Below are 25,125 nucleotides of genomic sequence, written 5' to 3'. Positions count from 1 at the left end.
CTTCTCAATTAATTAAAATAACTTTTTGATCTATTTCAGTAATTCAATTCAAAAAGTAAAACTCATATTATATAGATTCATTACACACAGAGTGATCTATTTCCAGCATTTTTTCTTTTAATGTTGATGATTATGGTAACAGTTAATGAAAACCCCAAATTTACTGTCTCAGAAAATTAGAATATTATATAAGCCCAAATTCAAAAATAGTTTTTAATACCGAAATATTGGCCTATGAAAAGTATGTACAGTATATGCCCTCAATACTAAGTCGGGCTCCTTTTGCATGAATTACTGTATCAATGCGGCGTGGCATGGAGGCGTTCAGCCTGTGGCGCTGCTGAGGTATTATGGAAGCCCAGGTTGCTGTGATCGCAGCCTTCAGCTCGTCTGTATTGTTGGGTCTGGTGTCTCATCTTCCTCTGGACAATACCCCATAGATTCTCTATGGGGTTTAGGCCATGCGAGTTTGCTGGCCAATCAAGCACAGTGATACTGTGGTTATTAAACCAGGTATTGGTACTTTTGGCAGTGTGGGCAGGTGCCAAGTCCTGCTGGAAAAAGAAATCAGCATCTCCATAAAGCTGGTCAGCAGAGGGAAGCATGAAGTGCTCGAAAATTTCCTGGTAGACGCTGCGCTGACTCTGAACTTGATATAACACAGTGGACCAGCACTGCTGCTCAGTGATCTAAAGTCCTGTTTTCAGATTAAAAGTAAAATTTGCATTTCATTTGGAAATCAAGGTCCCAGAGTTTGGAGGAAGTGTGCAGAGGCACTCAATCCAAGTTGCTCTCAGTCCAGTGTGGAGTTTCCACTGTCAGAGATGGTTTGGGGAGCCATGTCATCTGCTGGTGTTGGTCCACTGTGTTATATCAAGTCCAAAGTCATCGCATCCATCTATCAGGAAATTTTCGCGCACTCTGTAATGAATCTATATAATATATGTGTTTCACATTTTTAATTGAATTACTGAAATTAACTTTTTGATATTCTAATTTCATTGAGAAGGACTAGTATAATCTATTCATTTTGAAACCTGGGCCTGACCTTGTAATGTCCTGCCAGTAAGTCTGATCATCTGTTCTGCATTCCTGTTTCTTGTCTTTTCTTCATTATTTCTACACTTCATGTTTTTGACCTGCAGATTTTCTCTGACTTTTTCCGCTGTATATTTATTGAAGTGTTTTCTTGTTGTTTTCAGGGAGGAGTACTGTTGCTTGTGTTGGCTTTATGTTTCAGTGTTGGTTTCCATACAGCTTCCAGAAAGCTATCTCTAGATATTGGTGGAGCCAAGCGTCTGCAAGCATTGTCTCACCTTGTCTCTGTCATATTACTGTGCCCATGGGTCATCGTACTCACTGCAACTACCGAGGTAATCGCCATGTCCATCCGCAGACACCTTACGCCATGTGTTAAACAACGGTCTCTAGATCACATTATTTTTTTTGCATATTGCAGTAGGATAAAGTGAAGAGCAAGAAAAATCAGATCTGTCTACGTCTTCACCCTCCGACTAAATTCTCATCATAGATGGGGGATAGCGTGAACTTACATTTAATTTTGAAGCAGCATTGAGATCCCTTATCGAATTCTTTTATTAGTTGGCTTATGCAAGTTCATTCCATGGTCTCTGATACTCGATCTTGGCATATGCCATGTATGATTGACATGTAATAAATGTTCACTGACCTAATAAAATAAAACTCTGAGGTCCTTTTGGCCGTCCTGACGTGTTATTTTATGAGGAATGCAAGTATTTATGAAAATACACAATTCTGAAGCATATTTTCTCAGAACTCTGCATTGTAATTCCTTTTGGAAATGTATGAATACATTTTACAACTGGGTATTACCATTTCCCTGGTCAATAGGGCACGCTCTACAGTCTGGCATTGTTCAATGAGTGCTGATGGTCTCGGACTGAGCAGTGACTCACCCTATTGATAAGGGGAATGGGAACACCCAGTTGTAGAATTATTCATACATTTCCAGGAGGAATAACTGAGGTACGGTACAACACATATTTTCAAGAAAAGATGCTCCAGAAATGTTGAGTAAACGGGAAGTGTTGTCATGAGGACATAGGAGAACAATTGTTGTATTTGGGCCTGCTACTATCAGGAATTGCTAACCTAGCAAAGAAATTCTCCTAGGGTGATCTTCTGGCAAATTGAGACCGGTTAGAAGATTATAATGGTGGAGTCATATCTGATTTTCAAATTTATGGCGCAGGAAAATTCATTCAGAAATAATCACAAGTTTCCGTCACTGTAAATATTTGACCGATCTAAATGAGTGGTGCCTAAGGCCATGTTCACACAGCATATTTCAGAGCGTAAAATGCGAATATCACGCTCAAAGATACACCTGCAAAATGCTCTCATTTGGTACCAATGGGAAATAAACTGTGGGGTTTATACGAGGCATATTTTTACACTGCTGAATTAAGTGTCCTAAAATACGCCTTGTAAAAAAAGGTGGTGTCACTTCAGGTAGCGTTTTACAAGCTGATTTTTCCAATTTCCCATCCCTGCTTTAAAAACTGCTACGTAAATACTTCTCAAAATACACTTCAAAAACGCTTGAAAAAAATCAAACGATTTGAAAATCATCTCAAAAAATTTCTCGAATTTAGAGGATGTTTTCTCTTGAAATCAGCCTCAGATTTTTTTAACCTGAACATATGCCGTGAGAACCTACCCTAATGGTTTCACCCACCCATGTGATCTTCTGATATTCATTCGTGACCTGTCAGAAGATTGTTTTTTGATTTTCTTCTTTAAATTAAAGGGCTGCCTATTCTGGTAAATGATAAACGATATGGCTTCTATTACAGAATCCTGAGGCATTGTTCATTATTTTGTAGGTTGATCTCTTACCTAGTCTTAAAACGTATGTGTTTTCCTTGTCTATTTCAGAGCAAAGTGGAGTCTTGGGGGTCTCTGGTAATGCCTTTCATCACTGTCATTTTCTCGGTCATGATACTGGATTTCTATGTGGAGTCTGTTTGTGCAGTTAAAATGGAAGTCTCAAAATCTGCCCGCTGTGGGTTCTTGGTCATTGTTCTGAGCGCCTTGCTACTCGGGAATTTCTGGACTCATCCTATAACAGACCAACTCCGAGCTATGAATAAACCAGCACACCAGCCAAGTACTGAGCATGTGTTGTCCGGAGGGGTGGTGGTGAGCGCCATTTTCTTCTTGTTATGTAAGTGTTACCGATGGGTGTAAATCTGTTTCTGTACTAGAACAATCTCTTTAGTATAGTACAATATTGAGAATTGCAGAGTTTTAGAACTGTGCCAGCGTGCAAAATCAACATGCAATATCTTCTTCTTTTAGGGTGGATTCGCACGTGGCAGATTTTGTTGCAGAAATTTCTGCAACTGAAAATCTGTTCCATTGATCTGTTCGGGACTTGCAGAAACACCTGCATTCAGATTAATGGAAGTGATTTTCTGAGACAAAATCTGCCATGTGTGAATCCACCCCAAAGAAGAAAATATTGAATGTGGATTTTGCACACTGGCATGGTTTTAAAAATGTGAAATTTGGTTTTGCTGTTTTCCTATGAACTATTGCTGCATCCCTTATATGGTTTAGCGCTGAGCACCACCAAAATGTGGATAGCACACTAAAGGAAAACAGTCGTGAGAATGTGCCCCGAGTGTGTGTTTTCTGGGGTAATCAACGGTAATTTCTAACTGGTGTTATGGATTTATACAAATATAGTGGGGAATACGCCTCACAAATAACTTGTGAAAATGTCTTTCTTGAAAATCATTTTGCAGTTGTTATATTATGACCACTAGGTGGCATTGTGCTCAGTTGTCCTGTATGTTTGTATGGGGCCTTGAATTGTAAATCAGAATTCTTTGCATCTAAAGGCAGCTTAATAGAATACGTTTTACTCGGAAGACTATCTCTGTTCTTTTCTGAAAGTATAAATAAAATGAGCTGCTCAAATAAGTTTGGAGGTTGAATGCAGCTTGTCAGACTATAAGGAGTAAATGATTTCTCATCATTTAGGCATGAAATGGAGACACGTATTTTATGGCCTAAGACTATGCAATGTTGAATACTTTTGTGTCAAAAAAAGACAAAAGTATAGTAGGTATGATACCTTTATTGGCTAACCATAAAAGTTCTATATGCAGCTTTCAGAGCACACTGGCCCCTTCTTCAGGCGAGTTTACAAATGATTTTTGTCTTTTTTCTAAGGCCTCATGCACACTTCCATCACCGTTTTCACGGACGTTTTTCACGGGTCCGTGATTTTATCAGTGTGGTTCCCGTGTGTACTCCGTGTACACTTCCGTGATTCCGTTTCCATGAGGAAACTAATTCCATTAGAACTCTATATTGTGAGCGCCGGGCAAGGTACTCACTGTCCAGCAGTAGTCACTGTCCAGGGTGCTGAAAGAGTTAAATGATCAGTGCTGTTATAGAGAATGGGCTGCACTGATCGGCAGTAACTTTCAGCACCCTGGACCGTGACTACTGCTGGACAGTGAGTACCATGCGCGGCGCTCACAACATAGATTTCTAATGTTTCCTTCAAAAACCCGCAACAACAAAAAAAGTTTATACTTACCCAGAACTCCCTGCTTCTTCCTCCAGTCCGGCCTCCTGGGATAACGTTTCATCCCATGTGACCGCTGCAGCCGATCAGAGGCTGCAGCGGTCACATGGACTGCCACGTCATTCAGGGAGGTCGGACGATGTCAAAAGAGGGACGCGTCACCAAGACAGCGGCCGGGGTACGTATGAACTTCTCGTTCTTTTCTATTGCTGCGTTCCGCTGCGGAAACTCTGCCCGAAAGGGCTGCCCCTTCTCTCTATCCAGCACTGATCAGCAGCCTCTTCTCTCTATCGGTGCTGGATAGAGAGATGGGGCTGCCGATTAGTGCAGTGCAATATCTCTCTCTACGTGTACTTCTGCCCGCCCGGCCGTTACTATGCAATGGCTCAGTCACACACGAATGCCTTCTGTGTGCCTTCAGTTTTTTTGACAGACCCATTGACTTGTATGGGCTCCACGGTCTCGAGAATCTCGGACCAAAGTAGGATATTCTCTAATTTTGGCGGAACGGAGCAACGGCACCGTCAAAAAAAACGGAAGTGTGCATGGCCCCATTGAAATGAATGGGTCAGGGTGCCAGCCGTCAAAAAAACGGCTAGCACCCTGAAGGGAAAAACGGAAGTGGGCATGAGGCCTAAGTCATTCATTTGTAAACTTGCCTGAAGAAGGGGCCTCTGTGCTCTGAAAGCTTGCATATAGAACTTTTATGGTTATCCAATAAAGGTATCATACCTATTATACTTTTGTCTATTTTGACACAAAAGTATTTAACATTACATACTGTTTCTGGTTAACGGTACTACACTATTTTTTACTATGGTCTAAGACTCAAAGTTGAGGCAGCTTTACCACTAGCCTAGTAAGGCACTTCCAGTAGACATAGTATTTTGTCATCCCAGATACGACCAGACATTGCATCAATGAATGTAGTTTTTTTTTTTTTTAGTTTTTGTGCTACAATGGGAAAGAAAAATTCTTTGTTATCCACATATATTGTATAATAATACTACAACTCCTGTCATGTTCTGCAGCTGCAAACATCCTGTCATCAGCCTTCAGGAAGGGACAAAAAGGCACTCTTGTCGGTTACTCACCAGAAGGCACCCCTCTCTACACCTTCATGGGGGATGCTCTGCACAGCACATCCCCGTCCATGCCAAGGTTTATTAAGGATTCACTGAAGCAGATTCTTGAAGAACATGACTCCAGGCAGATCTTCTACTTCCTGTGTCTAAATCTGGTGCGTAATGCTTCTGATGGGCAATCTACTGAACAATTTTTTTTTTTTTTTATTGTACACTTTTTATGTTCGTTACCCCCAGTCAATTGTTTTAATGGGTTTACAACCACCTCCGCATTTAGAGGACAAGTTGTTAAAAGATCAAGATTACTCCAGCTTGGTGGATGAGTATAAGGTATAATCGCAAGCTTTAGAGGTAGGACTATATAGTTCTAACATGGACCACATGTCAGGGAAATGTATGCAGAGTTTCATCTAAACCTAGTGCAAGGGAGAAGTGGAGCAGTTGACCATAGGAACCAATCATGTCACTGCTTTATTTTTACAAAGGGCCTTTGAAAAACCTGGGATTTGGTTGCTGTGGGCAATAGCTTTACCATTCCTGTACCCAGTTTTGATCGCCCCCTGTCATTACTTAGAGATACTGTATTCTTTTTCGGCTTTTAGCCAGTGCTTGCCATCTAACCTGTCTGATTACTTCATCACTGTGGGTTTATGGTCCACTGTGTGCTCTTTAGGTTTAATAGGGTCTCCGGGAAATTACGTGAATGGTCTATGAGATAAGACATCAATGAATGATGTGTCAGTCATGACACCCACTATCGGTAGAGCAGAGGGACTGCGGTACTTGCTAGAGTACTGCGGACCCTTCACTGCTATACACCACATAGCACTATAAGAGTGTAGCTGCGCCTGGTACTACATGACTTGAATGGGCTGAGCGACAGTGAAGCGGCTGTAGGATCCCCATCGAATTTAGATTGATGGTCTGTCCTAAGATTAGATTATTAATGTAAAATCCCTTTAACGCCACAGTCCCTTAATTTAAAGTGTACCTAAACTTTCAACAAACTTCTGACAATTAGTTATTTGAACTACTATAACAATACTACATTACTATAAGGGTATGTGCACACACACTAATTACGTCCGTAATTGACGGACGTATTTCGGCCGCAAGTAGTGGACCGAACACAGTGCAGGGAGCCGGGCTCCTAGCATCATACTTATGTACGATGCTAGGAGTCCCTGCCTCACCGTGGAACTACTGTCCCGTACTGAAAACATGATTACAGTACGGGACAGTTGTCCTGCAGCGAGGCAGGGACTCCTAGCATCGTACATAAGTATGATGCTAGGAGCCCGGCTCCCTGCACTGTGTTCGGTCCGGGACTTGCGGCCGAAATACGTCCGTCAATTACGGACGTAATTAGTGTGTGTGCACATACCCTAATAATACCGTTAGGTTTAAACTTACCGGGAATTTGCGAGTTCACCGCACGTGCTTATTTTAACAATCCAGTTTAAGTGCCGGTAAATGCAGTCTGGCGGCTAAGTTGCCAGCATTTAGCAGACACAAGAATGTCAAAATTGGGCAGCCCCTTTTTAGATAGTGCCACACTGCCCTCTGTAGATAGCGCCATTGGGACTCCCTCTAGGAGTGGAATCCCCAGCCCGGAGCATATGCTGGGGATTCTGCTCCTAGAGGGAACCCCTGATGTCACTGTCCATATATGGACAGTGACATCAGGGGCTACTCCTGGAGCGGAATCCCCTGCTAGAGCATCGGCAACGGTGATTCCGCCACCAGGAGTAGCTACTGACATCACTGTCCATATATGGATAGTGACGTCAAGGACTTCCCCGGGCACCGCGATTAAAGTAGCGCTGTGCCTGGGGAGTCCTCGGCGAGCGGAGGAGCTCCCTCTGCTCCTCCGCTCTGTACTTACGCTGAAGCAGTGAGCGAACTGCTCCTTGCTTCAGCATTGGGTTCAACTGTAACTGTCTCCTAAGGACAGTTGCCAGCAGGACATGCCCCCGCCCACCCAGGACAGAGGGACACCGCCCAGAATCTGAGACGGTTGGGAGGTATGTACCGGGGGGAATGTAGCGCTATCTACATCTCTGTGGTCATTGCTCACCTACCACCAACGGACTGTGCTCCTTTATGACGTCATGAAGGAGCGCCAGCGTATTCTTCCTGCGGACTGCTCGCTCCTCTCCCGAGGGAGCTACGGTACCCCCAAGGCTGCATATGACAGCCTCAGGGGCCACATGTGGCCTGCGTGTTTGATACCCGGGCTATAGACTATATTCTAATGTTTACTGTTGGATTTATATCTGATTTTAGGCATTCACATTTGTGGAAATTTTCTATGGCGTGTGGACCAATAGTCTAGGATTGTTGTCTGATGGTTTCCACATGTTGTTTGACTGCTCTGCTCTTGTCATGGGACTGATCGCTGCACTAATGACGCGATGGAAAGCGACGCGGATTTTCTCTTTTGGGTAAGAACATGCATTTTTTCATATAGATCTCACATGGTTTATAGCGCCACTATGTATTCATATCATTTATATTGTACAGGATAGCTGATCGTATATACAACTCGCGGTAATAGAAACAGCCATTACATTTTTGCTTTGTTTCAGGTACGGCCGAGTAGAAATACTGTCTGGGTTTATCAATGGACTCTTTCTGGTTGTGATCTCGTTCTTTGTGTTTATTGAGGCGATGGGCAGAATCTTTGATCCACCTGATATTAATACAGATATGTTAACAGTAAGTGTGCAAGTGTTTCTTTAGAGAACTTCCCCAGATGTACTTTGGCTAGCCATCTCAGATGTGCATAATGGGATCTTCTCCACTTCATCTTTACACGTCTGAAATGCATTTTTAAGTTTCAAGAAAAATTTACTGAATTGCATGACATCTGTTGTGCTGTCCCATCCTTTATTTCTGTGGATTATGGGATCAGGGTGTGTGCACTTCAAAGCTATGTAAAACTTTGAAGATACAAGATGCAACTTCTATGTATCCAGGATACTTAGAAGCTGTGTCTGAAAAAGTAAAAAAAAAAACTGCGAAGTTGCGCTGAATACTAACATATACTGTTTTAGTAATAACAAAAATTCTTTAAAGGCTATGTAAACCTTTTGAACACATTACATTAGGGGTGCAGTCAAACACACGGCAGATTTTGTTGCAGCAATTTCTGTTACGGACTCCGTTCTATTCATCTGAATGGAGTGGTTTCTGCTTCAAGTTCATGGATTTCTGCAAGTTTCATTCAGATGAATGGAACCCATTTTCAGTCTCAGAAATTTCTGCAACAAAATTGGCTGCGTGTGAATCCGCCCTTAGGCCCTGTCACACTGAGTTTTGTGTTTTTTTGCAGGCAGAAGAAACCTGCCACGAAATTCCTTCATGAATTTTCAGGCAGATTTTGACGTGCCTGCAATTTTCTTGCTGCGATTATTCACGGCCATTGAGCTCCGCGGGCAAAACACGCAGTGAAAAACTTTCTCTGCCTCCTATTGACGTCAATGGAAGGTCAGAGGCGGAAGCGTGGTAAGAATGAGCATGCCGCTTTTTTTTTACCGTGAGCGTCTAAAAGCCGCTGCAGGAAGAAAAAAAACCCCTCCGCCTCCCATTGAAATCAATGAGAAGCGGTTTCGTAAGTCGTTTGACGCGGATTCCGACGCTGTTTCCGTGTCCGAATCGGCGTAAAAAACTGTCTGAACTGAGCCTAAGGCCACTTTCACACAGCAGTACTTTTGGTCACAATTTTGCATCATGTATGCCAAAACAGGAGTGAACCATAAACCTAGAAAACGTATAGTGGAAATATTTGCACTTCACTCCTAGTTTATTGGCTTACAAACACTATTAGGCTATGTTCACACTGAGTTTTTTGCAGGCGGAATTTCTGCCTTAAATTTCCGTTTGGAAGTTTGAGGCCGTTTTTTCTCTCCCTGCACGCCGATTTTAACGGCGTTTTTCGCCCGCGGCCATTGAGCGCCGCGGGCATAAAATGCCGCGAGATACCCTTTCACTTCCTCCCATCAGGTCAGAGGCGTAAACGCCCGAAGATAGGGCATGTCCCTTCTTTCTCCCGCAAGCCGGTTTTACTGCTCGTGGGAGAAAGCCGCCCCCGCCTCCCGTTGAAATCAATGGGAGGTATTTTCGGCCGGTTTTTGACGAGTTTTGCGAAGCGGTTTCCGTGCCAAAAAACTTGTCAAAATACTCTGTGCGAACAGGGCCTTAGGGTCAGTTCACACAGATTTTTTTGAAGCGGAAACCGCGTCGGAAAACGTGCCAAAAAACGTCCGAAAATGCCTCCCATTAATTTCAATGGCAGGCGGAGGCGTATTTTTCCCGCGAGCGGGAAAAACGGCTCGCGGGTAAAAGAGACGTGCCCTATCTTCGGGCGTTTACGTCTCTGACCTCCCATTGACCTCAATGGAAGGCAGAGCAAGCATATTTCGCAGTGTTTTTTGCCCACGGCACTCAATGACCGCAGTCGAAAAACGCAACGAAAATCGCCGTGCAGGCAGAGCAAACTCAGATTTTCTGCCTGCAAAAAAAAACTGTTAGCAATTGAGTTCAATGGGTTCGTGATAACGCACCAATATAGGACATGCAGGGAGTTTCACCCAACGGACTCTCGCTGAGTGAAAACTCCTGCATGTGTGAATAGCCCCATTGATTTCCATGCACAGCACGTGGACGTTATTCATGTTCATCTGAATGAGCCCTTAAATGAGTGCTGCTGGAGTGATATTGTGATCTTCCCTTAACCCCTTAAGGACGCAGCCTAGTTTGGGCCTTAAGGCTCAGAGCCCATTTTTCAAATCTGACATATTTCACTTTATGTGGTAATAACGTCGGAATGCTTAAACCTATCCAAGCGATTCTGAGATTGTTTTCTCGTGACACTTTGGGCTTCATGTTCGTGGTAAAATTTGGTCGATATATTAAGTCTTTATTTGTGAAAAATTGCAAAATTTAGAGAAAATTTACAAAAAATAGCATTTTTCAGAATTTAAATGCATCTGCTTGTAAAACAGACGGTTATACCACCCAAAATAGTTACTAGTTCACATTTCCCATATGTCTACTTTAGATTGGCATCGTTTTTTGAACATTATTTTATTTTTCTTGGACGTTACAAGGCTTAGAACATAAACAGCAATTTCTCATATTCTTAAGAAAATTGCAAAAGCCTTTTTTTGAAGGTGCCAGTTCAGTTCTGAAGTGGATTTGAGGGGCCTATGTATTAGAAACCCCCATAAAACACCCCATTTTAAAAACTAGACTCCTCAAAGTATTCAAAACAGCATATAGAAAGTTTTTTAACCCTTCAGGCATTTCACAGGAATTAAAGCAAAGTGGAAATGAAATTTGCAAATTTCATTTTTTCTGCTGAATTTCAATTTTATTCAATTTTTTTTTAGTAACAGAGAAGGTTTTACCAGAGAAACACTACTAAATATGTATTATCCAGATTCTGCAGTTTTTAGAAATGTCCCACATGTGGCCCTACTGCGCTCGTGGACTAAAACACAAGCCCTAGAAGCAAAGAAGCACCTAGTGCATTTTGAGGCCTCTTTTTTTATTAGAATATATTTTAGGCAGCATGCCAGGTTTGAAGAGGCGTTGAGGTATCAAAACAATGGAAACCCACCAGAAGTGACCCCATTTTGGAAATTACACCCCTCAAGGAATTCATTTATGGTTTTTGTTATCATTTTGACCGCACAGTTTTTTCACAGCACCTATTTGAATTGGGCTGTGAAATGAAAAAAATGATATTTTTTCCAATAAAATGTCATTTTTGATCAAATTTTCTTATTTTCACAGGGAACAACATACCCCATTTTGTTGCCCAATTTGTCCTTAGTGCGGCAATACCCCATTTGTGGTGATAAACTGCCGTTTGGGCCCATGGGAGGGCTCAGAAGGAAAGGAGCGCTATGTGTTTGTTGGAGTCCAGATTTTGCTGGATTGGTTTTCGGGTGCCATGTCGCATTTGCAGAGCCCCAGAGGTATCAAAGCAATGGAAACCCACCAGAAGTGACCCCATTTTGGAAACTACACCCCTCAAGGAATTCATTTATGGTTTTTGTTATCATTTTGACCGCACAGTTTTTTCACAGCACCTATTTGAATTGGGCTGTGAAATGAAAAAAATGATATTTTTTCCAATAAGATGTCATTTTTGATCAAAATTTCTTATTTTCACAAGGAACAACATACCCCATTTTGTTGCCCAATTTGTCCTTAGTGCGGCAATACCCCATTTGTGGTGATAAACTGCCCTTTGGGCCCATGGGAGGGCTCAGAAGGAAAGGACCACCATTTGGCCTACTGGAGCTTTTCTGGTGCTAAGTCATGTGTGCAGAAGCCCCTGAGGTACCAGTACAGTTGAAACCCCCGAGAAGTGACCCCATTTTAAAAACTACACCCCTTAAGACATTCATCTAGAGGTGTAGTGAGCATTTTGACCCCACAGGTACTGTGTAAAAGATAATGCGCAGCAGATGGTGCAGTGTGAGATTTGCAATTTTATATATGTATATGCCATTTCAGTGTCCAATATAGTGTGCCCAGCATGCGCCACCGGAGATATACACCCCTTAAATTGTAATGTGGGTTCTCCTGGGTACGACAATACCCTACATGTGGCTGTTATCAGCTGCCTGGGCATACGGCAGGGCTCAGAAGGGAAAGATGAGGGGGGTAAGCTGTGCGGAGTGCATCAGGGTAAATTAAAAATCAAGGGATGTATGATACATTTTAAAACAATCTTTTATACAGAGCCCTGGTTTTTCGGTATTGGTATATTGTGTTCTTCCTTATCCCCCTCTTATAGCAGACTCTGCACCTCTTTTGACTCTTTCCCTTTCCACCGGTTTGGGGACCTTCTCCTGGAAAGTGTTGCCCTGGTACGATGCGTGTGGCCTCGCTTCCAGAAGTACTGGGTGCCCCCCCTTCCTGGTCCCTAAAGATTAGATCTTGAAATTCCAGGAAAGTTCCCCTCTGGCCTGCACATCGACGTAGCACATACGCATTGTACAAAGCCATCTGTATGATGTGCCCGGCCAGCTTCTTATACCACACCGCATGGCGCTGTAGGGCTTCAGGACTTGATTTGACAAGTCCATCCCTCCCATGTACCTATTGTAGTCCAGGATGCAGTCTGGTTTGGGGGTGGCCTTTCCTTCATATATCCTAAACCTGTAGGTATACCCTGATGCACTCTCGCACAGCTTATACATCTTCACGCCATACCTTGCCCTCTTACCTGGCAGGTACTGGCGGAATTGAACCCTCCCTTTAAAATGTACCAGGGACTCATCAATAGAAAAACACTTCTCGGGGGTGTATGCTTGGGAAAACCGGGCACTGGAACGGTCTAATAGGGGTCTCCGTTTATACAAACGGTCAAAACTGGGGTCATCTCGGAGTGGGCACGGCTCATTATCAGTATAATGTAAGAAGCGAAGTATTGCCTCATTTATTTATTTTTTTAGGTTCCAGTTCATTTCTGAAGTTGCTTTGAGGGGCCCATATATTAGAAACCCCTATCAAACACCCCATTTTAGAAACTAGACCCCTCAAAGTATTCACAACAGCATTTAGAAAGTTTATGAACCCTTTAGGTGTTTCACAGAAATTTAGAGCAAAGTAGAGGTGAAATTTACTCTTTTTATACCATTTTTTTTATAACACAAAAGGATTTATCAGAGAAACACAAATTAATACGTATTGTCCAGATTCTGCAGTTTTGAGAAATATCCCACATGTGGCCCTAGTGCGGTAATGGACTGAAGCACCGGCCTCCGAAGCAAAGGAGCACCTAGCGGATTTTGAGCCCTCTTTTTTATTAGGCACCATGTCCGGTTTGAAGAGGTCTTGTGGTGCCAAAACATTGGAAACCCCCCAAAAGTGACCCCAATTTGGAAACTAGACCCCTTGAGGAATCCATTGTAGTTTTCATGGGGTGCATGCGGCTTTTTGATCAGTTTTTATTCCATTTTTAGGTGGCGTGGTGACTAATAAACAGCAATTCTACTATTGTTTTTGTATACTTTTTTTTTTACAGCGTTCACCGTGCGCTATAAATGATATATTAACTTTATTCTGCGGGGCGATACGATTACGGCGATACCAGATGTTTATAGTTTTTTTTTATGTCTTATGGCGTTTGCACAATAAAATACGTTTTGTAAACAATCATTCACTTTTTGTGTTACCTTATTCTAAGAGCCAGAACGTTTTTATTTTTCAATCAATAAAGCCGTGCGAGGACTTATTTTTTGCGTAACGAACTGTATTTTCCATCAGGACCATTTTTCGGTACATGCGACTTTTTGATCTCTTTTTATTCCATTTTTTGGGAGGTGAAGTGACCAAACAATTGTGATTGTGGTACGGTTTATTAATATTTTTTTTTACGGCGTTCACCGTGCGGGATAAATAACAAAATAATTTTGTAGTTCAGGCCGTTACGGACGCGGCGATACCAATTATGTATAGTTTATTTGTTTGTTTATATATTTTTATTAATAATAAAGGACTGATAAGGGAAAAAGTGGGACTTTTACTTTTATTACTTTTAAAACTTTTATTTTCTTATTTTTACACATCTTTTTTTAACTTTTTTTTTACTTTATTACTTTGTCCCACTAGGGGACTTGAGGGCAGGAGGCCCTGATCGCTATTCTAATACACTGCACTACATGCGTAGTGCAGTGTATTAGAACTGTCAGCTACTCACTGACAGCAAGCATAGTGGGTCCTGACGTTGTCAGGACCCACTAGGCTTCCGTCTATGGCATAGCCGGACGCCATTGTTTGGTGTCCGGTTGCCATAGTCACCATCGCCGGCCGCTATCGCGTAGCAGGCTGGCGATGGCAGCTTAACCCCTAAAAAGCCGCGATCTCTATAGAACGCGGCTTTTAAGGGGTTAATCAGCGGGGACACAGCGATCGGTCCCCGCTGTAGGAGCTGTGACAGCTGCTGAACAAGACAGCAGCGTCACAGCTCCTGTATGTGTCGGGAGGACGGCCGAAACGGCCGTTACTCCCGTGACGTACTATTACGTCATGGAGCGCGAACGATACAGCTGCCATGACGTAATAGTACGTCAAGGAGCGGGAAGGGGTTAAAGGGGATATCTAGTTTTAGAAAAAAAAATAGCTTATTTTATTGTACAGGGTGGGCCATTAAATGGGAATGGTTGGTGATATTAACTTCCTGTTTCTGACCACTTATAAAATGTGTTCAAAGTGCTGCCCAACCCTCTTCTCCCACTCTTCACACACTGATAGCAACACCGCAGAAGAAATGCTAGCACAGGCTTCCAGTATCCGTAGTTTCAGTTGCTGCACATCTCGTATCTTCACAGCATAGACAATTGCATTCAGATGACCCCAAAGATAAAAGTCTAAGGGGGTCAGATCGGGAGACCTAGGGGGCCATTCAACTGGCCCACGACGACCAATATAGTTTCCAGGAAACTGTTCATCTCGGACCTGACACCCATAATGTCACCCATAACTTGTAAATAACTCATGAAAGAATAAAGTAACGTTAAAACCAAGCACACCATTGTTTTTCTTGTGCAATTCTCGATAAGTTTGATGTGTCACATGACCCTCTTCCCATTGAAAAATCTAAAGTTGGATACAAAATGGCCGACTTCAAAATGGCCGCCATGGTCAACACCCAGCCTGAAAAGTTTCCCCCCTTCCATATACTAATGTGCCACAAACAGGAAGTTAATATCACATTCCCATTTTATTTAGGTGTATCCATATAAATGGCCCACCCTGTATAATGAAAAGTAATATAATTTTTCAATATACTTTGTAAAGTTCCTCACGGTAGTCATTTGATGGGAACCTTCAGTGTTAACTTCAGGGGATAAATATTTGTCCTGGTCAGGTGTCCCTGTGTGATCAATACATGACCAGGACAAATTTTTATCCCCTTCTTATTATATGAGATACCCATTCAATGACTGCAAACGGTAGTGTTGAAAACCGTGACGGATCCGCTCTTTTGTGACTTGTATCTTTTCGTTATTTACTAAAACCATAATGCCCTTTTAACTGTCCAGTTACAATAAAGAAAAAATACATACTGATTTAACATCTTGCATATGTACCCACATTTATTTCACTATGGATATTAATATTATGGAGTACCAACAAGAGGACTTGTACAAATATATTCCAACCCTTTTAAACTAATTTAATTTTAACTTCATCTGCTATCAAAAGAAGTCCAGTCATTTAAATAGTCTCCTCTCTCATAACAGCCAGTGTCAGTCGGGGGCCTGCTCGTCAATCTCGTTGGTATCTGTGCCTTTAGTCATGCCCACACCCATGGTGGTGCCAGAGGAGGAGGAGGGTGTTCTTCACACGATCATGGCCACTCACACCATGGACATGGCCACAGTCATGGTCACGCTCATGGCCATTCACATGGGGATCATGGACATAGTCACAACCATGGCCATTCTCATGGATCAGGTGGAGGAGGAATGAATGCAAACATGCGCGGTAAGTAAAGCTTTCATGGCGTATTTCGGAAATGATGTGCAGTGTTATTTATTTGTGTGTATATGTGTGTGTGTGTGTGTGTGTGTGTGTGTATATATATATATATATATGTGTGTGTGTCCTTTTTACTGTAAATGTGAAATAAATGTTATTCTAGACCTGTTACCTGCTGAAATCAGAGGCTGGGCCTGTGAGTTCCTTAAGAGCATGATATTTTGTATTCATTTTTGTCTTGGCTAACCTTAAATGACCACTATTGCTTCTCTCCAGGTGTGTTTCTACATGTGCTGGCAGACACTCTTGGCAGCGTGGGTGTCATAGTATCTACCATATTGATTCGGCAGTTTGGCTGGCTGATAGCAGATCCCCTGTGCTCCTTGTTCATTTCTGTCCTGATATTTGGAAGTGTCCTCCCTCTCCTGCAGGATGCTTGCCAAGTGATCCTCCTTAGAATTCCTCCTGAAATTGAGAAGGGGATAAACATGGCTCTTGAGAAGGTAAATTTTGTTACTGCGTTATTCATTTGCCATGTGTAAGGGATGTTAAATAGGTTTGGTGTACAAATCAAGTCCGTAAAAAAAGATCTGTAAATCTGCCTAATGCAGGCTGTGCTCAAAAAAAAGTGGCAATGCAAGTTGGGTTTTATAGAGGAAGGCCTCCAAGACACTTATGACAACGCTGAAGGATTTACCAGTTTGCGTGACTGTGGTTGTAGAGATTGTGCATACAATGACTGTTGCTGGGAGCTTCACTACTCGTAGTTATATGGTAGACTGCTAAACCTGTAGGTTAGAAAGAAGAGGTGGCAGAAGGAGTGGAGTAGCACCATGGAGACACCTTGGTCTGCTTTGGAGCTGTGTACACAATAGCTGGGTCTTTTTTAATCATGACCCTTTACAAAGTTGCTCCGTTAAATTGCTCAAATGCATCTAAAAAAACAAAAACCTTTAATCGGAGCGCTGCGTGAATCCGCTGTTTTTTTCCAGGTTATGGTTATAAGTGGTGTACCCCAGGGTTCAGTGCTGGGACCACTATTATTCAACTTATTTATTAATGATATAGAGGATGGGATTAATAGCACTATTTCTATTTTTGCAGATGACACCAAGCTATGTAATATAGTTCAGTCTATGGCCTTCACATGAGCGTATTTCACGTCCGTGTTACACGCGTTAAAATAACGGACGTCACACGGACCTATGCAATTCAATGGGGACATTCAGTGTTTTTCACACAGCGTGTGTCCGCTACGTGAAACTCACTGCATGTCCTATACTTGTGCGTTTTTTGCTCATCACGCACCCATTGAAGTCAATGGGTGCGTGAAAATCACGGACCGCACACGGATGTCATATGTGTGCTGTGCGTGATTCACGCAACAGTTGCTAAAGAAATGCTGATTATTTTGCTGACATACGCGCATAAAAAACGCACACGCACCGTACACGGATGTCACACGGAACTGCAACGCAAGGAAAACGCTGCGTTTATTACGAGCGTGAAACGGACACGTTCGTGTGAATAAGGCCTATGGAAGATGTTTGTGATTTGCAAGCGGATTTAAACAAACTAAGTGTTTGGGCGTCCACTTGGCAAATGAGGTTTAATATAGATAAATGTAAAGTTATGCATCTGGGTACCAACAACCTGCATGCAGCATATGTCCTAGGGGGAGCTACACTGGGGGAGTCACTTGTTGAGAAGGATCTGGGTGTACTTGTAAATCATAAACGAAATAACAGCATGCAATGTCAATCAGCTGCTTCAAAGGCCAGCAGGATATTGTCGTGTATTAAAAGAGGCATGGACTCGCGGGACAGGGATGTAATATTGCCACTTTACAAAGCATTAGTGAGGCCTCATCTAGAATATGCAGGTCAGTTCTGGGCTCCAGTTCATAGAAAGGATGCCCTGGAGTTGGAAAAAAATACAAAGAAGAGCAACGAAGCTAATAAGGGGCATGGAGAATCTAAGTTATGAGGAAAGATTAAAAGAACTAAACCTATTTAGCCTTGAAAAAAGATGACTAAGGGGGGGGGACATGATTAACTTATATAAATATATGAATGGCCCATCCAAAAAATATGGTCAAATCCTGTTCCATGTAAAACCCCCTCAAAAAACAAGGGGGCACTCCCTCCGTCTGGAGAAAAAAAGGTTCAACCTGCAGAGGCGACAAGCCTTCTTTACTGTGAGAACGGTGAATTTATGGAATAGCCTACCACAGGTGCTGGTCACAGCAGGGACAGTAGATGGCTTTAAAAAAGGCTTAGATAATTTCCTAGAACAAAAAAGTATTCGCTCCTATGTGTAGATATTTTTTACTTCTCTTTTCCCGTCCCTTGGTTGAACTTGATGGACATGTGTCTTTTTTTCAACCTTACTAACTATGTAACTATGATGGGGCCGGGCGCTGCCCTCTAGCTCCATAAACTCTGTGGCATAAGGACAGGGGTTGTCCTTATGCCACATGTCCTGATGGGACAAAGCTTTTATGGTCCCCATGCACATTGACAGAGTATGTATATTTGCTGCTGGCACCTTTACTATTAATATACATTTATAGAACACTTTTCCACTGCTAGCAGAGGATCTGCTATTTTTCCAGTGGCATTGGGCATGGTGATCATAGGCTTGTGTGCAGCTACTCTACCTTTTTTTCTTTTAGTCATTCGCTTCAGCACTAAGCGGCCCCTCTTTGTGCGTTTGCATGGTTTACCGCTTTGTGGCTGAACTGTTGTTACTCCTAAACACTTCCACTTCACAATAATCGCACTTGCAGTTCACACTTGCAGTTCACAAGAACAGATCTAGCAGATCAGAGATTTCATAAACTGGCTTCTGGCTTCTGGCATATTACAGTGCCACATTTAAAGTCACTAAGCTCTTCGGCCTAATGCACAAGACCGTGAGTGCCTTCCGAGTCCTGTCAGTGATCCGTGGTAAGATAGGACATGTACTATTTTCCACGAATCTGGGAGTTGGGTCAGTTTTCATGGACCCGATTCACCTGCTAAAGCCAATGGGTGCCACTCGGATGGTGTGAAAAACAGCCCGAGTGGCACTCTGTCGTGTACAACTGGCTTTAAAGGGATTGTTCTGAGACCTTTAAAAAAACAGGCTGGGGTTGTGCTAAAATAACAAAATAAGTAATACTCACCTGGTAAATCCCCTGCCATTCCAGCAGTGTTCGCTGGCCTGTTTACTCTTACAGGAAATGATAAAGTCCTGTTCCATCCGTGTGACCGCTGCCGCAAATCACTGCCCTCAGTGGTGATCCTGGCAACAACGGCGCGTCATTACGGAGGCCATTTTATTTACATAAGTGTCAATTAAAGGGGTTTGTTCTTTTTACAGATCTCAAACATTGATGGCTTGATATCTTATCGGGATACACATTTTTGGCGTCACTCGGCTTCCATTGTTGGAGGAACTATACATGTGCAAGTAATGTCAGATGTAGTGGAGCAACGGATTATTCAACAGGTAATGTTTATAAAGGACTAGCAAATCTCTAGAGCTAGAGATTCTGATTTTGGCAAATGGTAAAGGATTTACAGCCTAAGGCCACTTCTGCATGGCAATATTTTTATCAGTATTTGTAAGTCATAACCAGGACAAAGAAGCATTACAAATCTTTCCATTATACTTTTTTTCTATGTATGTTCCAGTCCTGGTTTTGTCTCACAAATAGGTGTATTTTGCATCCATATTTTTGAGCCAAAACGAGGAGTGGGTCCAAAACATGTAATAGATACAAATTTTTTAATTCGGCTAAAGCCACACAGAGCGCATATCCTCTCTGACTGGTAAAAGGGGGTATTGACACACAGAAAAGTTCCTGTATCACACCCCTGGGGTTACTGGAAGGATGTACAGGGGAATGATGGCCGTAACTGGCTATTATCTATCTTCTTGCTGTCACTTGCAAATACTCACCCCTCTCTTCGGCTCTGTTTACATCAAGTTTGAGCCCTATATTTGGCATACAAACCGGGAAAAGCTTCCGACGTATATACCAAACGTATCTATAGGTTCTATTCACCTGATGGAGGTTGAAAGAGTGTCCTTTTTGTCTCCTCCAAGCTGGAATATGTCATTAGTCAACTTCTCTTTTCTATGTAGAGGCATCCCGCAAAAAAAGTATGACGCTCGTAATGGGAGCCTATAGGCGATGTATGCCACTGTATGCCTATACTGTGGAATACGTCAGAGACTTCAAGCAGAGGTATACGCGAGGTAATACTTCCGACCTATAAGTCTGATGGCTGGCTGACACATAATGTGAACAGGGCCTTAAATCAGGAAGTACAACTTTTTTTTCATACTATTACTGCGCCTCAAATATTGCAACCTTTTGAGTATGTTATCAATTAAAAGCTACGATTTTGGGATTTAATATGAAAACAGGCATTTAAAGTCATGACTAATTACATCCTTGGCAGTGAAAGGGTCAAACAAGAATTATTTTTTTTATGTTTTTAAATGCAAAATCATAATAAAAATTTTAAAAAATATCTATAACCCCTGTAGCAATTCTTCACCTGCTGTCCACATGCCTGGCTCTGGTGTGAACACCAACCACAGCATGAAGTGACATATCCATGTGTTCAAGTGACTGCACTGATGTGACACTCCATCGTCCCTTACTCAGATCGTCCATGTCTTATGACTGCATTGAGGTAATATCACAAATATATCATGTCATGCCCCAGCTGGTGCGTGCACAAGCAAAACTGGAATCAGAGAATATATGGGTAGTGGTGGTTGTTTTTCTATTTTCTCTTATATTTTTGAAAAATATGTATGTATTTAGGCCCTATTCACACGACAGGGATTCCCGGTCGTTCTTCGAACGGTTGTCACACGGCCGCAGTAGGAACAATTGACCCCAAATGGGGCTATTCACACGGCCGATTTTTTTGATGGCCCGGTTTGATGGCCGTCAAATAATGGGACATCCTCTATTTTCGGCCGTTCACATGGCTCCTATAGACGTCTATGGGGCCGTGTAAAGAATGGCTGCCACTTGGATGTGATCCGACTGACGGCCGAGCCGTCTGCCGCTCGTTCGTTCGCTCTCTTCTTCTCCTCCTCCTCAGTGCGATGTACATGTGAGGAGGATGATATTTTTTGCTCCCTGTAGGAGCGGAATCCCCGGCCACAGCGTTGCCAAAGCTGTGGCTGGGGATTCCGCTCCAGGAGAAGTCCCTGACTTCACTGTCTATATAGGGACAGTGACGGCAGCGACTTCTCTTGGCCCGGTCCCCCTACTCTTGAAACTGAATCCCCTGTGTGGCAATACCTACTGGGAGGCCTTAGCAGTATCTACAGAGCGTAGTGTGTGGCAAAAAATTTACAAATGGAATTCATCAGTTTTTAAAACTGACAGGGAAAAAAAACGGATGTATAACGGGTCAAAATCGGCCACTGAAAGCTGAAACACGGCCCGGAACGGATGCAAAATGGCCAAGAAAAACTGACCAAAACTGCAGTTTTTATCGGCCGACACTCGGTCCCTGTTGTGTGAATAGAGCTTTACAATGTTGCCCAAATTAACCCATATTTGTATTTACGATAGGTAACTTCAATTCTGAAAGATGTTGGAGTCAATAACCTCACAATCCAGGTGGAGAAGGAGGCTTATTTCCAGCACATGTCCGGCCTTAGCACAGGCTTTCAAGATGTCCTGGTCATGACCCAACAGATGGACACCATCAAGTATTATAAGGATGGGACCTACATCATGTGATCGCAAGCAGCCTGACCGTATTCTTCCTGTGGTGGACAAGGAAAACCAGAGACGTGAAACCCTAGGTGTACAGAAATCATATGTTGTATAGACTCAGATTTTATACATCAACTTTTCTTGTCTTTATGTATCGTAAGTCAGGATGTTTTTATACAATGTTATAAAGGTGAATTTACCATTTGGTTCTTTATCTCGGACAAAGGGGGCTTTAACATGGAGATGATTTTCTGGACTTGGCACCTATCGTACCATATATAAAGATTGCTAGTGGCCACCGTGATATAGCAGACCACCAATCTACCATTCCTTTTTTTTTTTAAATCCACCAAGACAATGGAGTTGCCTCTAAATTGCACACAACTACAGATATTTTAACGTTCCGGACCGTTTTATGTGTTTAGTGTATGAAATATAATATATTTTATTTTTTCCTTTTTTTGTTTTTTTTTTGTTTTCCCCCTTCCTTTGCATTGTGCCTTTCCATAGAAATCTGTGAACTTGGCCAGGGAGGTTCATCAGAGTCTGAGGTCTGGGCTGTCCACATGAATCAAGATGGAGGGGGATATAGATTGACAGCCATCTGCATTATTTGTAATAAACCGGTTGTTGTGGTCTGTTTTTTGTCACACGGCAAATATTACTGCTATGTAACCATGTAAAAAAACTAAATGTTCTCGGAGGTTGAAAGGACCAATGTCTTCATTTTAAAGTGCTCCTTTTATATAGGGATGTGGGACTTTAAGAGATGAATATTTATAATTAGGCTTTATTTTCCTATAATTGTTCAATAAAACATCCAGACACAAGACGTTTTCCCAGGGAGCCTTATTATTCTATGAAAATGTCCTTCCTGCTATTGAATATTCTACTGATGGCTAATCAAATATTATTTAGACTATACCTCTCAGGCACCTTAGGGGCATTTATTATGCCTTTTAAAGTAATACTCCAGGCATATTTTCACAATTAGTAAAATGGAGCTACTAGGGTCATGAAACCAACCAAGGCCGTTAATTCTTTCTCTTTTGTACCTCAAATGCATGTTTCCAAGGGGATCTGTACGCCATAGGTCCTTAACGGCACAAAAAATAACTACTGCTGCATTTTACTGCGATGTACAGTAGAAGTTGTCAAAATGATTCTACCTGCACCTCGCGCTCTCTGACTTCAGCTCTGCTGTTATTGGCTGAAGCTGCATCTTGAGAGCAGTGGGAGGAGAGTATTAACCGTGTTATATACAGAGTGCATGGAAGGAGTGTGAAGAGCAGGAAGTCATTGTGATGCAGCTTCAGCGAATGTCTGCGTAGCTCAGCAGCATGCAGCAGTAGTTGTTGTTGCATGTGATCTCAGGACCCTGCAGCCTGGAGTTTAATAAGTTTAGCCAAATCCACCCTAAAGCTTGAAGGTTTTTCTTTTCAATGTGTTTGAGCTCCCAATATATTATAAGAGCTCAGTTCAGCTGCTAGGGGTGTGTTGACTGTTACCACTAACTAGTAGAATTAACATGGAATTATAATAGTAACTCAGGATCTGAACGAAATAAGTAATACAATGTTTTTACTCAATGTTTTATGTAGATTGGTGATAAAAGGTAGGCATATGCTTTATAAAGGGAGCCTGCCCTAGATTTTAGAGCACTAATCCACCAGCATGTCGTTATACTGCTGGGGTTTAGCATCCTAAACTGTCTATTTTAGCATTTTGACAAAAAAAAAAAAAAAAAAGGTTTATAATACAGTGCATGAGGACGGTATACCTGGACTCTTCTCTGTCAATTACATATAGCGCACGCTGTATTATAACTTCTTTTTGGACCAAATGCTAAAACTAATAGATTGAGGAGCATGTTTAAGACGCTAAAGCCTGGCAGTATAATGTCATACTGGTGGTTTAGTGATGTACGCATCCTTTTCATACCTAAATTCCCAAACGATGTTAATAGCCATTTTTACGCCTTCGTGCCCTGTTCTATATATACAGTAGTGTTAAAAAAAATAATAAATAGCAGTGAGTTTAAAAAAAAAAAGCAAAGCGCAAAATTATTATAACTTTTATTTTCCTAAATGCACTGGAAACACTACACATTCAATTCCAAATCAAAATAATAAAATGTATCCAGTTTGTGTTAATCCTTTAGGCCCCATGCACATGGCTGTGCCTGTAATAGCCCACGGGCTGCATTTCCGGGCAGTGCTCCCATACAAAGTATGACCGGGCGGGTCCGTAATTGCAGTCGTGTGCATGGCACCTTACAGAATGTAAAGGGAATATTAGGCAGTACAAAAAAAAATTAGTTTTTTTTTTTGTTTTTTTTTCCCCAACTCAAATGTAATGTATAAACTGAAAAAAATTTCAGATCTCACTTTACTGAAATAATATTTAGTGGCATAACCATTATTTCGGAGAACTGCTTGACATCGGTGTTGCATGGAGTCAACCAACTTCTGGCACCTCTGAATGGGTATTCCAGTCCAGGAAGTTTCGACAACATTCCACAATTCTTTAGCATTTTTGGGTTTTGTCTCATAAACCGCATTTTTTATGTCACCCCACAAGTTCTCTATGGGATTGAGGTCAGGGGATTGGGCAGACCACTCCATTACCGTTAATCCTGTTTGTCTGTAACCAAGATGTTCGCTTACTGGTGTGTTTTGGGTCATTATCGTGATGAAACACACATTTCAAGGGCATTTCTTCTTTGGCATAGGGCAACATGATCAAGTATTTTGATATATTCAAACTGATCGATGATCCCTTGTATGTGTTAAATAGGCCCAACACCATGGTATGAGACACTGCCCTATATCATGATTTTTGCAGAACCGTGCTTTACTGTCTTCACCGTGTACAGTGGCTTCAATTCAGTGCTTGGGGGTCATCTGACATACTGTCTGTGGCCACTAGACCTAAAAAGAATAATTTTGCTTTCATCAGGCCACAAAATGTTGTGCTATTTCTCTTTGGGTCAGTCAGTGGTTTCTTTGGCAGATTTTAACCTATTCAGGACATGTCTTTATTTTTCCTAACAACAGGAATTTGCGGGGAGTTCTTACTGGTAAATTGGTTTCACTGAATTGTCTTCTGATTGTAGCAGTACTCGCTGGTAACTTCAGAACTTTGATCTTTCTGGAGGGGATCATTAGCTGAGCCTTTGCCATTTTGGCTATTCAATCTATTTGAACGGTAGTTCTCCGCTT

The 25,125-nt window shown here is 42.1% G+C and overlaps 1 protein-coding gene and 1 long non-coding RNA gene across 3 annotated transcripts in view; one reads left to right on the top strand and one right to left on the bottom strand.

Moving 5' to 3' along the window:
• Positions 1-22,734, top strand: part of SLC30A5 (solute carrier family 30 member 5) — a 40,150-nt gene extending 17,416 nt beyond the window's left edge. Inside the window, exons 8-16 of one of the 2 annotated variants that reach the window (XM_075838832.1) lie at positions 1,203-1,373; positions 2,920-3,208; positions 5,614-5,822; positions 7,954-8,111; positions 8,256-8,385; positions 15,933-16,176; positions 16,447-16,673; positions 19,534-19,662; positions 21,758-22,734. In XM_075838832.1, coding sequence (XP_075694947.1) covers positions 1,203-1,373; positions 2,920-3,208; positions 5,614-5,822; positions 7,954-8,111; positions 8,256-8,385; positions 15,933-16,176; positions 16,447-16,673; positions 19,534-19,662; positions 21,758-21,928 — 1,728 coding nt within the window. In that variant the 3' untranslated portion in view covers positions 21,929-22,734. The remainder of the gene's footprint in view (positions 1-1,202; positions 1,374-2,919; positions 3,209-5,613; positions 5,823-7,953; positions 8,112-8,255; positions 8,386-15,932; positions 16,177-16,446; positions 16,674-19,533; positions 19,663-21,757) is intronic. The other variant, XM_075838837.1, reaches the window with a different exon arrangement.
• LOC142661451 (uncharacterized) overlaps positions 15,772-25,125 on the bottom strand; it is a 97,649-nt gene continuing 88,295 nt past the window's right edge. The window contains exon 6 of the long non-coding RNA XR_012850737.1: positions 15,772-16,635. This is a non-coding gene — a long non-coding RNA (uncharacterized LOC142661451). The remainder of the gene's footprint in view (positions 16,636-25,125) is intronic.

Source organism: Rhinoderma darwinii, chromosome 1, assembly GCF_050947455.1.
Source record: "Rhinoderma darwinii isolate aRhiDar2 chromosome 1, aRhiDar2.hap1, whole genome shotgun sequence".
NCBI lineage: Eukaryota > Metazoa > Chordata > Amphibia > Anura > Rhinodermatidae > Rhinoderma > Rhinoderma darwinii.
This window is presented reverse-complemented; position numbering and strand designations above follow the sequence as displayed.